Source organism: Lonchura striata, chromosome 14 (assembly GCF_046129695.1).
Source record: "Lonchura striata isolate bLonStr1 chromosome 14, bLonStr1.mat, whole genome shotgun sequence".
Classification (NCBI taxonomy): domain Eukaryota; kingdom Metazoa; phylum Chordata; class Aves; order Passeriformes; family Estrildidae; genus Lonchura; species Lonchura striata.
This window is the reverse complement of record NC_134616.1, coordinates 18089476-18103021: the sequence shown is the minus strand read 5'-3', so window position 1 is coordinate 18103021 and position 13546 is coordinate 18089476. Positions and strand designations below refer to the sequence as shown.

The window sequence follows — 13546 nt, the reverse complement described above, 5'->3', positions numbered from 1 at the left end:
AGGATGCTGCCCCCATGAAAAGTACAGTAAGTACAAAAGCTGCTGCCTCCTGCCTCAAGCAAAGGTGAGAGTCTGAAGTGACTCTGTGCTGCCTCAGGGCTGGAAAGGCTGCTGGCAGGTATTTCCTGATGGCAGGTTAACTGTGCACCTTGAGGTCTGGGATGCCTTGATCTATCAGTTTGGAGATGGACAATCCCCTCTTTGATGAGCTTGTTGAGGGAGTGAACTGTGCTCAGTCCTTGCTGTATATTCCTGTACATTCCTGTATATTCCTGTATATTCCTGTACATTTTACACCGTTCCAATTTCTTGCAGCTGACTGCAGGCAGATCCTGTCTTCTCCCCTTCAAAACAATTCCTCTTATTTCTCCTATCCCTCCTTCAAATGAAACATACTTGAGGACTACTTTGTCCTTTAATTTCTTTCCCAAGAATGACGGGAACAGGAGCTGGTGTTTAATCATCAAAGAAGTTGAAGCCAGCAAACTGTTCATTAGTCTCTGGCAGTGGCAGCTTGGTTTTTACTAAGTCAGATGTTCCATTTTTCTCCCTCTTTCTGGAGCATCTTGGCTTTCCTAATGTTCTTTTGTGATCTTGGACAAGGAGACCATATGTCATTTGCTTATATAGGGAAGGACTTTTATTTGGTTGCTTCTCCAAAAGGAGGTTCTTTATCAAAGTCAGGGGGGGAAAAGTCAAGTGGTACAGCCAGAGCTGGAGGTGAGTTGCAAAACCTCCTTTATCCTTCATGCCCAGAGTCCTGCAGCAGCAGAAGAGCACTCTCTCCCCTGCAGAAAAGTTATTGTTCCCAGCACCTTACAAGTGCTTGGTGAAACAGCCTCCAGTGGCAGCCTGGAACAGTCACCTTCACTTCCAAAGCCCCACTGAAAGGCACCCACCTCATTTGTCATCCACAGAAATGGACCAGGCACAGACAATATCTGTGTTGCCAGAATTGCTGTATTCTGAGCAAATATTTGACCTCTCCACACACATTATTTCAATTTCTGGTCCTGGTGCCTGAGTCTAGTGGAGCCCCTAATGAGCCTGCACACTTCTGCCTCTGGACTAGCTCAGTGCTGAGGCTTCTCTAGGTCACAGCACAAAGGAAGATGATCTGACCCAGCCTGCCCACGAGGTGTGTGTCTCTTAGGATCTGTGCTGGGGATTTAGGGAGCAGCTGCTGGGAGTTCTGTTCAAACATGGAAGCAGTTGGAAGATGGAGTCTTGCATGCAGCAGCAGGCTCAGCATCCTTGAGCTATTCTTTCCTGTGAGTTCCTTTCCATAACAACTTGAATTTATTTTCCATATTAATGCTTAGACCTTCCAAAATACTCTTATGCTCCTGACTTCGTGCTTTTGTAACATCTAATTGCACAGGCTCTGTGGAAAGTTATTTCCATTACCTTGCCTTCAGTCTATTCTTGTGCAACAACCCATTGCTGAACGTCAGACTCTGCCAGAGCTCTGCTCTGTGCTTAACCCCTGCAACAGTTCTCCCTGCCTCTATCAGAGCCTCTTAACTAGTTCTGAGAGTGTTTGTAGTTATTTGTGCTCTGATGAGTAACCCTGAAGTGTCTAAAAGGAGGTGGGACACTGTGAGCCTGAAAGCACAAGGCTGTGGTTGTTTACCAGCTTAATACACGCACTACAGGGAGCTGGAAAAGAGAAAACCTGACTTGTACCTGCTCAAAGTGATGTGCACACAGTGAAGAACTCAGCTGTGGAACTCATGGCCACAAGATTGCAGATGCCAAAAGTTGAATATTTTGAGAAATAAGATAAGCTCTCATAAGAGAAAGTGAGCATTTTCTATTAAGAAGGTACCAGCTCTGACTGAGGAAATCCTTCAGTCCAAATAGCTGCAGAATTAAGTATCACAACAAAGACCCTTTTTAACTCATACTCCTCCCTGCCATTCCCTTTCCTGTTATGAACAGGCTATGACTGTATAAAGACTTTTGGTCTGACACAGGACATGTGTGTCTCCAAACCAGCACAAACACGTTTGTAAGAACTCCACTTGGGCTCAGAGCATTGTGTCCTGCAAACTGACACAGGGCTGCAGGAGAAGAGAGCTCCTTCGTTTTGTATCCATCCTGTGGCTGCAGTGACAGAAAGGGACACGATGCCCTGTGGTCCCTTAACTTGCTGCTCCTTGATCCATGGGCAAGGAAGTTCAGTTCCTGGTCTGAGCTGACTCCCTGAAGGGCCGTGTCCCTTGGTGGTCTGGGCACATTCCTGCACACCATTTAACAGCCATGGCTGGCCCACCACCAGCTGTTCTGTGTCCCCACTGAGTTATGGTGGCTTCAGATAACATCTGCTACCTCCATCTTCAGCTTCCTCCTGCTTTCCAGGGTGTTACTGCTTCAGCAGCACCCAGCCCGTGCTCCCCATGGCAGGAGGGGCTCCACTCCTGCACTAGTCCCCTTCCCTGGTTCACAAATCCTCTCACTGCCTTGGTCCCCCAAACTTTGTCTTCCCCTGCACAAGTGTGTTTGTCCCTACGCTCAGATCTGGCACCTTAACCTGGGACACCTCCCAGGAGGCAGCTTTGGTGTTGTGTGACAGTGCTGCTCCTGGGCTGCACAGAGCCACCCACAGTGGGGAGAGGTCCAGGGCCAGTCCAGGTTTTCTTCCCAAAGAGCATTTCACACCCAAAAGGGGCTCTGTGAGGTGGATGAGGAGAAGCAGCTTATAGGATAGAAGTTAATAAAGGTGTTTGGAAAATGAGCCAGTGGAAATTCATTCTTGAATTCATACCAGTAGTGCCAGCTTATTTCCCTTCTTGCTGTGACTCAGCTGCTGTTCCCTCAGACTTCTCTGCCCTGTCCTCGGAGAGTCTGGGGAATCCCTGTGCATGCTTGGCTGAGTTTGTTGCCTCTGGGGTTCTGCAGGAAATACCTTCCTCCATTCATGCCCCTGCCGTGTCAACACTCCAGCCGCTCACGGCTACACCATCTTTGGTCTTGGGGGCTCAGCTGAGCTTCAGGAAAGGCTGTAATTATCAGTATCCTCTCATCTGGAGATGGATTTTATCATTCCTGTCCTCAGCAGCTTGTAGGACACCCCATCATCCCAGCATGTGGGGCCCCCAGGTAATCTCCTCTTCCTTTTGCAGTATTTTTAGTGTCCCTCTAGGTGAGCTCTGCTCACAGGGGAGAACCTCTGCACCATGAGTGTCTGCCAGCTCTCACCTCTGCCTTGTGTGCCTCACGGAGCAGGAGGGAGGAGGGAGAAAAAAGCCTTTGGAGAACTTGGGAGAGGGGGCATGGCAGCTGGCACGGAGCTGCTGAGCAGAGCCAGGCTGTGCAGGGATCCCTCAGGATGGCCAGGCTCAGCAGCTCCCCAGCTTTCCAGCAGGCTCAGGTGCCATCGAGCTGCAGGAGGGAGCTGTGGTGCCCAGAGCCATCCCACACACAGCTGGGACAGGAGGGCAGCTCAGGGATGCTGCTGCTGCTGCTGCAGGGAGTTGAAGTTTTTCACAGGAGGGATAAAGTTCTGGAATGTCCTGCCCAGGGAGGTGGTGCAGTCCCCATCCCTGGGTGTGCTTAACAAAGCCTGGATGTGGCACTGGGTGCCAAGGTTGAGTTGAGGTGCTGGGGCTGGGTTGGACTCCATGATCTGGAAGGTCTCTTCCAACCCAGTGACTCTGAATTCTGTGTGAATCTGGGAGCGGTGCTGGAGCTGGGAGCTGCTGGCTGCCAGACTTTGGGGACAAACCAAGGGATCTGGTCACTGCTGCGCTGGCACAGAGCGAGGAGAGGCTTGTTTTGAAACACACCAGCCATTTTAGCAAAGAGGCATGTGCTTTTTAGGTCAGTGAGCCTCAGCAGGGCTGAAACAGCTTTGCCCTGGCCAGAGCTGCTGATTCTGCCATCTCAGCTCCCACGGTGGGATGCTGGGCAGGGCAGGGCAGCCTGACATGGCATGTTCAGCTCTGGTAGCAAAGCACAGGTGGACAGAGATTTCAGGTGTCTTTACAAAGCTTGCTTTTCCTTGGGATGGAAAAGGGGAGAACAAGGGGAGGCATGCAATTTCTAGTCATATCCACTCTTCAAAAGCCCTCTTTGTCCTGTCCCAGCCTCTGTTTTTTAAACAATGAATTCCAGGTTCATGCTGAACACTCTCCAAAGTGCAATGCAGAGAGTTCCTGGTGAGGAGTGGTATCTCCCTACTTCCAGCCTCACCTCTTCTCCCCCAGCAGGCACCAGATGAAGCAGGAGGTTGCACAGGGTGGCCTGGCACATGTGTGCCACTTCAGTGTGGGTTCTGCCTTCTACCCCAGTGCTGGTTAACTTGGCAGGGTGAGCTGGGAGCTCCCCACAAAGGTCTCCCATCCTTGCCCCAGCTGTGATGGCCACAGCCAGACTCTGGCCGTGCCTGAGCACTTTATGGTCCTCCACAAAGAGCCAGTGGGATCCAGCATTTGGAAGCATTTTTGTTGCTGTTGGAGCTGCACTGGTGCAGGGGGGAGAGGATCTAGGCTGCCAGTTTAGAGCCAAGGGCAAAGTCAGATTTTCCTGCACCTCTCATTTGCTCCTCCCGCAGCACCAGTGGAGAACTCTGCTCACTGGGTGTGTGTGCAGAGGGAAAACCCCTCACCCACCCCTTGCACAGGCAGCAGGGAGATCCAGCTGTGTTGTCCCACCAAAGTGCCTCCGTGGTGAGGTGGCAGGAGGAGCTGGAGGGGTGTGTGGGCTCCAGGTGTGTTTGAATTCATGGTTCTTCACTGAACCTGGTAAATTGGCCAACTGCTGTCAGCTGGTGATTCTGGGAAACCCAGCTCGTGTAATATCTGTGGCATCAGCAGGCTTGTGAGTGTCATGGATTAGTGGGAGGTTTGGGAAAGCCTCATATTAGCCCAGTGACAGATAAAACCCCACAACAAAGGCATCGTCATCCGAGGCTTGGAGGAAAATCGAGCTCATTACTTGTGATTCCTGAACCCATGAACCCCTGCATGCCTTGGCTCCATCTGGCCATTCTGCTTCTGCAGAACAATTCACCCTTGGCCGTTATTGAGTGTGCCTCTGGAAGGAAGGCTGTGATTAAGGTCCCAGCAGCTCTGGAGACTGGCCAGGATGTGATGTTAGGGTGGCACATGGGTACTCCATAACTGCCTGGCCAGGAAATGGGGGATTAAGGGGAAGGCAAGCTCACTTCTCTCTGCTTCCTATCCTGGATTCTGCTCTCTCCCTTGTGGAGGGGCCCTGCCAGTGCTGCCTCCAGCCCCCAGCTGTGCCTGCCCTATCCCTCTTCCCCATAGCTTGGTTCTGTCCATCCCATGTCAGTGCCCTTGTCCCTCTGGGGAGGGCTCACCACTGTGGGGTGGACACCTGCTCTTCCTTCTGCCCAGAAATCCTGCCTGCTGTTCAGCAATCTGAAGAGAGCAGTGGAACAAGAAGTGGAGCACAGGAACCAGCAGAGAGGGAGGCTGAGGGAAACCTGAGGCACTGCATGAGCCGTGGTTATCATGCCATGGTTATCAAGTGCTCACCTCCGTGATGCTGCCCAGAGAAATCTGTGCCAGGGAACCCAGGAGGGTTGGAGAACAGAGCTCAGCCCTGGGCTGGGCTGGCTGTTCTTCCCCAGGAAGGTCTCTGCACCTGAAGAACATCATCTAGCTGATGGCTAGGGCGTAGGCTTTTCTGTCAGCACCCCTCTGAGCTTGTTCCCATCAGCCCTGGGAACACAGAGGATGTGTTTTAGAAAGTGCATTGCTCACTTTGTAAGCAGCTTGCCCTTTTTGTCTCCTGGAGATCAGTGCCACCTCTTGCCTGCTCTGCTTGAAGGCTGGCAGGAGCCTGCAGTGACAGCAGGGTGGCCTGGTTAGGGGTGAGGTGTTGCAGGGCTCTGTCAAGGATTAGGAAAATGCAGGTCAGTGAAGGAGCTTGCCAAGATGTGCGGGTGGAGTTCTCAAAGGGGGCAATGGGAAGGATGCCTCTCTAGCCAAGTGTCCCACAGGCAGGGGATGACTGTTACCAACAGGAGCAAGAGGCTTCAGGAATTTGGGTGCTCTGCTCCTCTGTGCTCTCACTGCAGTGCAGCCCCAAGCACCCTGGGAGGGATTCTGGGGACAGTATCTTCCTTTGCAGGGTCCTGACCAGAATGAGAATCTTTGTGCCCCAGAGCGATGGACTGTGAGGCCTCTGAGGCAGGAGTTTACAGTCCTTTAAAAAGCAGAGCAAAACAGTTCCTTGGCCAGAAAGCTGTCACTGTGCCTTTGTTCCTCTCAAGGCAGCACAGAAAGTGACAGATACAGCTCTGTCTCTGGTGTACTCCGCACATTTACACCGTGACCTTTCCGATGTGCATGTGGGGCTGGATTTCTGAATCATAGTTAGATACCCAAAAGCTGGCATTATCCGTGATGTGGGATTATTTGAGCTTGTTTTCAGAGGTGTTAATCAAACCTGGCTTTGAATGAAGGCTGTGGGAGAAGACAGGCAGGCAGATGCCTCAGTGCTCAGCCCAGATGTTGGTGCATGAGCAAGCTCCTCACCAGCTCCTCGCACAGAGCTGGGATTTGCAGAGCAGAAAGGCTCATCCTGCAAATTCATGTGGTCAAGGGGATTCCTGTGGCACTCTAGAGACAGCTTGAGAAGAGACAATATGTCTGTGATCCCACCATTTCTAGATCATTTGCAAAAATGCTTTTTATTTAAGGACTTGTGGAAAAATCTCTGACTTCTGTAAGATCACTGTCAACAGGACTTGTGCCCACTTCCTAATCAACAGCTTATTATTTTAAGGCTACCTGGTTTGCCCCAAAATTCCTGTCCCCCAGCCTATTTAGGACCTGTCATGAGAATGTTTCCTGAGAATGTTTCCTGACACTGGTGTGTACAAGACTGCTTCCTGTACTGCTTGTTTACCTGAGGAGAAGAAACTGTTCTATTATGTGGCACCATCCTGTGCCTCTGAACAGGCTGATCCAGGGCCTCTGGACGTGCCCAGCAATGGGTTTGGCTTCTGCAGAGCTGCAGCCACCAACAGCTCCCGCTCCCTTCGATAAAATTCTTGTGTTAGCAACAGTTTTAAGTGTCAGCTTTTCTCTATTGGACAGGAGGGGAGCAGGAGGTTTGCATGGCATTGTGCTAGCTGGGGATGGTTTGGGAATCACAGAATTATTTAGGCTGGCTAAGCCTCTAAGATTGAGTTCCACCTGTGACTGGCCCCTCCTTTATCAGCCAGACCATGGCCCTGAATGCCTCATCCAGTTGTTCCTTGGACACCTCCACGGATGGGGACTCCACCACCTCCCTAGGCACGCCATTCCAATGTTTCACAGCCCTTTCCATGAAGAACTTCCTCCTGATGTCCAAATTTAAGGGGAATTTTTTCAGGGAACTGCCCCTTTACCAGTGGATCATGCTCCACTGACGACAGATTTCCTCCCCATATGTCCCTTCCTGAGACCCACCATGAACTCCCGACTCAGCTCCTGTAACAAGGCAAGTGCTCAGAGCTTGTCACAGTTGCCCTGGCCCGACCTTGAAACCTTGGCCTCAGGTGAGGCCCTCCCTGTGCATTTGGAACGGCCTCAGCTTCTGCTGAGAACAAAATTGGCTTTTACCAACTAACGAGCAGTGCCTGGACACGAGTGGATTTCATTTATGTGACCTTTGTGTGAGGGAAGTGGGGGACAACGCTGGAAGTCTTTGCTGGTGGCTGTTGGCTGACACCTTTGGTGCTCCTGTAGCCTGAACTGCTGCTGGTGGTGGAGGAAAGCTCTCAGCAGGCTGGGACAGCAGGAGTGGGAGGCAGTTTTGCTTGATTGGAAACACAAGTGGCAAGGACAGGGGAAATGGGACAAAATGTAATGGCGTTTTGCTCCCATTTTCACAGAACAAATCATAGCACATACCCCTCCAAAATAACCAAAAAAAGGAAAAAAACAACAACAAACAAACAAAAACAGAGTGCTGGAGGTGTGGACCCCACATGGGTGCCAAGGCATTCGGGTAGGTGTGGGCAGTGGTGGTGGAAGGGCTGGAGCTGCCGTTCCCCAGGCTGACGTGTGCCCGTTTCTCCGCCAGGATTACACCATCACCATGTACTTCCAGCAGAGCTGGCGGGACAAACGCCTGGCCTACAACGACCTTCCTCTCAACCTGACCCTGGACAACCGGGTGGCTGACCAGCTGTGGCTGCCTGACACCTACTTCCTGAACGACAAGAAGTCCTTTCTGCACGGGGTGACGGTGAAGAACCGCATGATTCGGCTCCATCCGGACGGGACCGTCCTGTACGGCCTCAGGTGAGTCCAAGGGTTTGCTTCCATGGATCCTGTCAAAAACAACACCTCATTTAAACTTCTCCCATCGCCAAAAATATTCTGGTAAGGCAAGGACCCAAAAGATACTCAAGTGCTACAGGGTTTTGTGTCGCTGTTCTTTCTCCAAGCTGGAAATGGCTGCTTCTTTCAGGCCTCCAACATTTCCTGTGCTGCTATAGATGGATGTTGGAGAGGGGAATAGTCTGCTCTGGGCATTTCAGGTCACTGTCATTCATGTTGCATAACACTTCCATTTGAAACACTCACTTTCAGTTGCTTATAATTTTCTTCAAGTTTGGGCTATGGAGATGAGACTTTGTTACTGTGATATTGAAGACTAAATTTCTGTAGCCTTTTAGTCAAACCACTTCAGTCCTTTTTTGTGTTCAAGATAGATTTGTGTAAGGTTAAGGAAAACATCTGTTTACTAGAGCAATTCTGAGGATTGAGGCTTGGAAATTGATATCTGGTAGGAGAATGGTCCTCAGTGAGGACATTTTTTGTGGTGCCTGGAACAAATTGACATAGGCAAGTCTAAGGCCTTTGAAATTGCTGTGCTTGTGTGAAGTGGAGTGAGAAAAGGTTGGTCTTACTCTGTTATCTGGGTATGTGAAGGGGCCAGGGTAGGTAATAAAGTTGAATGGAGAAGCAGAGGGCAAAAAGGCAAATTGAAGCTGCAGGGTGCTGTAGCTGAAATCCAGGAAATTATTTTTCCAACCCTGTATTTGTTTGCTTTATTCTCAGTATTTCTTTTTGTTTGGGTTTTTTTTGTATTGTTGTTAGGTTTGTTTGGTGAGGAATTTTTATTTTTGTCTTTTATTTTTTCCTTTTCAATTACCAGAATTTACAGCTGGCTCTTTTGACCTGCCTCCACAAATATTTGTGATAGCATCTCTGGGCTTTTGTCCCAGAGATGGAGGGAAGGGGGAAGGCAAGGGGAGAGGAAAGGGGGCCTTCAGGGAGGGTACACCCACCCTTCCCATTTACAGTATCAGCTCTTGTGCTCTGTTGTGTTCTGTGGCAAAGTGTGACTTGTAGGATTATTTTACACCTCTCTGAGTGGCAGGGCTGTTTTGGGGAGGGTAGGGCTGGGTGTAGGCATGGCAAAGCAGGAGGCTGCCCAGAACATTGTCCTGCCAAAGGTGGTTGTGCCCTCTGCTCTCCCTGCAGCAGAGCCCAGAGAAGCCAAAGGAGAAGCAGCCACTGCTGGTGCTGAAGGACAGCCTGGGGTCCCTGGGGTCATATCTGGGCTGGTTTTGCATTTCAATTAATGAATGCCTTCTGCTCCAGGCCCAGAGACAGCAAAAGGTGCAACAAACCCATCTTTGTGGCCCTGTCCCTGCTGTGCCCTCCCTTGCCAGGGCAGGTACATCCATCTCCCTCCCTTTTGCCACTGATGATGTTTGATGAAAGTGTCAGAGAGCCCCGAGCTGGCTTTGCTGACCCACCAGAGAGACTGCAGCAGTCCCACACTGACTGCCAGGATCTTCTCATTGTATTAAAACAGGAGTGAAGGCCAGGCAAGAAGGTGTTTTGCCTTGGAGGCAGGTAGGAGTATAAATTCAGGAAGGAGGGGGCAAAGACTGCTGCTGAGCTCAGGCTGCTCTCTGCTGCTGATCAGCCCACCTGAGCACAGAGCTGCCTCCTCCAGGCTGGTGGGCAATCTCTGCACACACCTGCACAGCAGAAGTACAAGTGCTGGTGTATTTTTATCAGCTGCCATTTAGTCAGCTCGAAGAACGAGCAGTGTGAACCCAGCAGCACAGCTGCCAGGCAGTGCAAACCCTTGGAGGGTTTGCTGGGGCTGGGACATTATGCCAGCTCCCTTCCCTTCCCCTCCCATTCCAGCTCCCTGGAATGACCTGTGCAAATGGGAGAGAAGAGGAAAATTGCACCCAGGCCAAAAGAAAGGAAATGACAGCTGTTTGCCCACTATTTCCAGGGCCTCAGTAAGAGCTGCCTCTGTTGGTTTAACTTTTGGCTGGTTTTCCTGGAAGCTGCTCCCTTGCCCCTGGAGAAAATGGCAATTGCAAAAGTGAAGCTCTGAGCAATGGCAGCTCCTGCTCCCAGCTGTACCTCAGGTCAGGATGGCTTGCTGAAAGCACTGGGGGTACAAACCAGGTGCTCTGAATGCTTAAAGGCTCTCTAACTTTGCTCACAGTGGTAGGAAAATGATTTATTTGGGGCTGCTTTCTATACTGATTCCTGGACCTACAATCTTGCTGAAAACAGGAGTAGTAGGTCCAGTTTTTTCCAGGTGCAAATAAAGGTGATCCTCCTGAAAAATACACAGCAGGTGTAAGCAAGCAAGAAAACAGTCTCTGAATATTCACCTGAGCTCCCCTCCTCTCTGTAAATGTGCAGCCAGGCTTGCCCTGCCAACAGGGAGAGAAATGCAGGTCCACCCTGTGCTCTGCAGCCTGTTCTTGTCTTGTATTTTGTGGAGGAATTTATGAAATGGAGTCGCCCTGATAGCAGAGGGCCAAAGGAGGCAATACCCGATTCTTTTCCTTTGTTTTCCTTTTTTCCCCTGAGTAAGATCCCACATCTCCTGCTCCTCTCCCTTCTCGCCAGTCGCTTCCCCCTCCTCTGAGCTGGTCCTGTAGCAAAGTGACTCAATCATGCTATTTGTGGCACAACAGTCATTTTTTTCCAGCAGGCTCTGATGTCAGAGAGCAGGGAAGGATGACATCCTGGCAGGCCTCTGCCTTCAGCAAGTGTTCCAGGGACCAGCAGGACCAGGCTCAATCCCTGGACCAGACCCCAGGGTCCCAGTTAAGGCATACCCCAGTCATGAGGAGTTTGTGACTGCTGTGAGAACAAGAGCAGGCTCCAGATAACTTGTTTGTACAAGTAAATGAAGCCCTGTAATCCATTGTGAAAGCTGGGTGTCAGAAAAGCATATTCCTCTCGGTTTTGGTGGAATTAGCAAATTAATGGTTGAAGGAAGTGCAATCCAGCTCCATCTCAGGGAAGCGTTCCATACAAAAGCTTACTCCAAAATTAATTCCCACCGGGCTCACATTAATAGCTGGCTGCCAGGTCTCCAACAAAAGGAATGAATAAGCAGCAGCAGTGATGCTGGGATGCAGGACTGGTGTTTCCTACCCCTTCCCCAAGCAGCTGCCAGATGGCACAAACTCCAGAAGGCCAAACAGAGCCCTGAGCCAGCCCGGAGGGCAGTCCCAGCTCTGCAGGCACCCACGGGATGGAGGATGCAGGAGGTGTGACCTGCCATGGGGGTGCCTGCACTCACCCGGCCCTGAACACCTTGCTGGAGAAGTGCCTGTGGAGCACAGGAGGGATGTTCACCCACGGTGTGACACAGGGGAGTGCTAAAGTGCTAAAATGGTGTGGAAATCCTGCAACAGAAAGGGAGGCTTGAAGGTGCTACCCACAAAGACAAAGCTGCTGGGTGGTGGAGGGAGGTGGATAAAACAGTGAGGAAAATCTGGATAGCACTGGCTGTATTTAATATATTTTGCCACCTAATGGCTATTTTTTTTTTTTTTTTGGTCAGAAATTGCATCAGTTCCATCAATTTTGAACAAAAAAATTAGGGAGAATTGTTTTCGTTTAAGAAAAACCATCTCAGCGAATGTTGATGTTTCACTGAGGTCAATATTTCCCTCACTCTTACAAGCTGCTTTACAATCACCATTGATATTTGAGTAACAGAATTACCAAGGCTTTCTCTGGTCCTCCAGACACTGTCTGGAGCCCTGCCCCAATATTCAATAAGCTTTACATTATCACACATTCAAGCTATACATTGGTCTGGGATTTTTATTTCCTTGCCCAGACCATGCAGCATCCATTTGGTAGTGAAACGAGTCGACACTTGTCAAGTGCTGATGTCACCAGCATTTTGTTGTCTGTTTTCAGAGACCTAAAAATAACAACCACTGTAACAATGCTGAAATTCTCGTGTGGTAACTGGGGAATCGTATTTGAAACCAGCTTTAAAACATCCTTCAGGGAAATCTTGAAGCCATTTGTTTTGTTCTAATCAGAGGCGGAATTTTAGATTTTTGGATTTTTGTCGAAACAGGTGATTTGAGGAGGCCAGGCTGCATGCCTGGCTGGTGGGGAATCTGGGATGTTGGGAAGCAGGCAGGGAGCAGCATGGACGGTGCTGGCTGGCGAGGAGCCAGGCAGTGTAAACTGAGCAACTGGAAAACTGCAGAGGAATTTGGTGGTGGAGGCTAAATCCTGTGCGGAGGGAAGGAGGGATCTCCTCCTGCGAAGGTGGGGGTGGTGCTGGGGAACGTGTGCATGTGCGAGGTGGGGGTTTTTATTCCTGGCCTGGTGATGTAACGAGGTGTGCTTGAGGGATGAGTCAGTCCGGGAGCACGCAGAGGTGCCAAGGCACCGTGGGGCTCCAAGCCCAAGGAATGCTCTCCTGGGGAGGCAGAACCCTCTCATCAGTGTAAAACATCCCTTCAAGCAAGAGGGAGAGAATTGCCATGCTTCAAACACCTCAAGTTGTTTTAAGCTGAGAGATGCTGGCTGTATCTGCTTTGGCAGCACCCCAGTTCTGCTCTCCATGGTGTCTCAGCTGCTCCTGGGGCCACCAGCCCTCTCACTGCTGACCCACGTGGGGACCAGCCCTTGCTGCTGGGCAAGGCAGCCAGAACATCCCTGTGGCTCACCTGGCGTTGTGGAGCAGCACAGGGTGATGTCAAATCCCACCTGATGGCCCATGAAGCCTTGGGGACACTGTCACAGCCCCTCGTGCCACCCCAGAGCCTGCCCTGCCTGCTGCCCATGGCTGGGGCTCCTCCTGGGGGCTTCTCCATAGCCCCCATCCCCAATCTAGCCCTGGAAGTGTTGCATTCCCCAGGTCCCAGCCTGGGGTTATTTAGCTCTTCAGGCAAAAGAAAGGTTTCTTCTGCTCCTGTCTCACTTGGAGCTGCTGTCTGCAGCCATGTCCTTGTTTTCTCCACGGGTATTCATTGATTTTCTGCAAGAATCTGGCCTGATGGGTTAAGACAGGAGTTTTTAATACTGAGGAGTTCTTTTCTGTGCTGAGACCACTGAGCAATTTTCTTCTCCCATCTCACAGGCCAGCAGGGAAGAAATCCACTATTTTTGCTTCCTCTTCCCTCCCCGAGAGAGGTTTCTCTGGAAATGTGTGAGATGATTCAGGCTCTGGGAGCTCTGCCTGCTCCCTCTGCAGGTTAGACAAAGGCAACAGAAATCTCCCCCATGGCAGCTGGGGTGCAAAAAGTTGGACTTATCCATCCATCCATCCATCCATC

General features: G+C 50.7%; 1 protein-coding gene across 2 annotated transcripts in view; it reads left to right on the top strand.

The window, feature by feature from the left end:
- Positions 1–13546, top strand: part of LOC110467865 (gamma-aminobutyric acid receptor subunit beta-4) — an 82958-nt gene that overhangs the window by 42024 nt on the left and 27388 nt on the right. For both annotated transcript variants that reach the window (XM_021525247.2, XM_021525246.2), the window contains exon 4: positions 8047–8267. In XM_021525247.2, coding sequence (XP_021380922.1) covers positions 8047–8267 — 221 coding nt within the window. The remainder of the gene's footprint in view (positions 1–8046; positions 8268–13546) is intronic.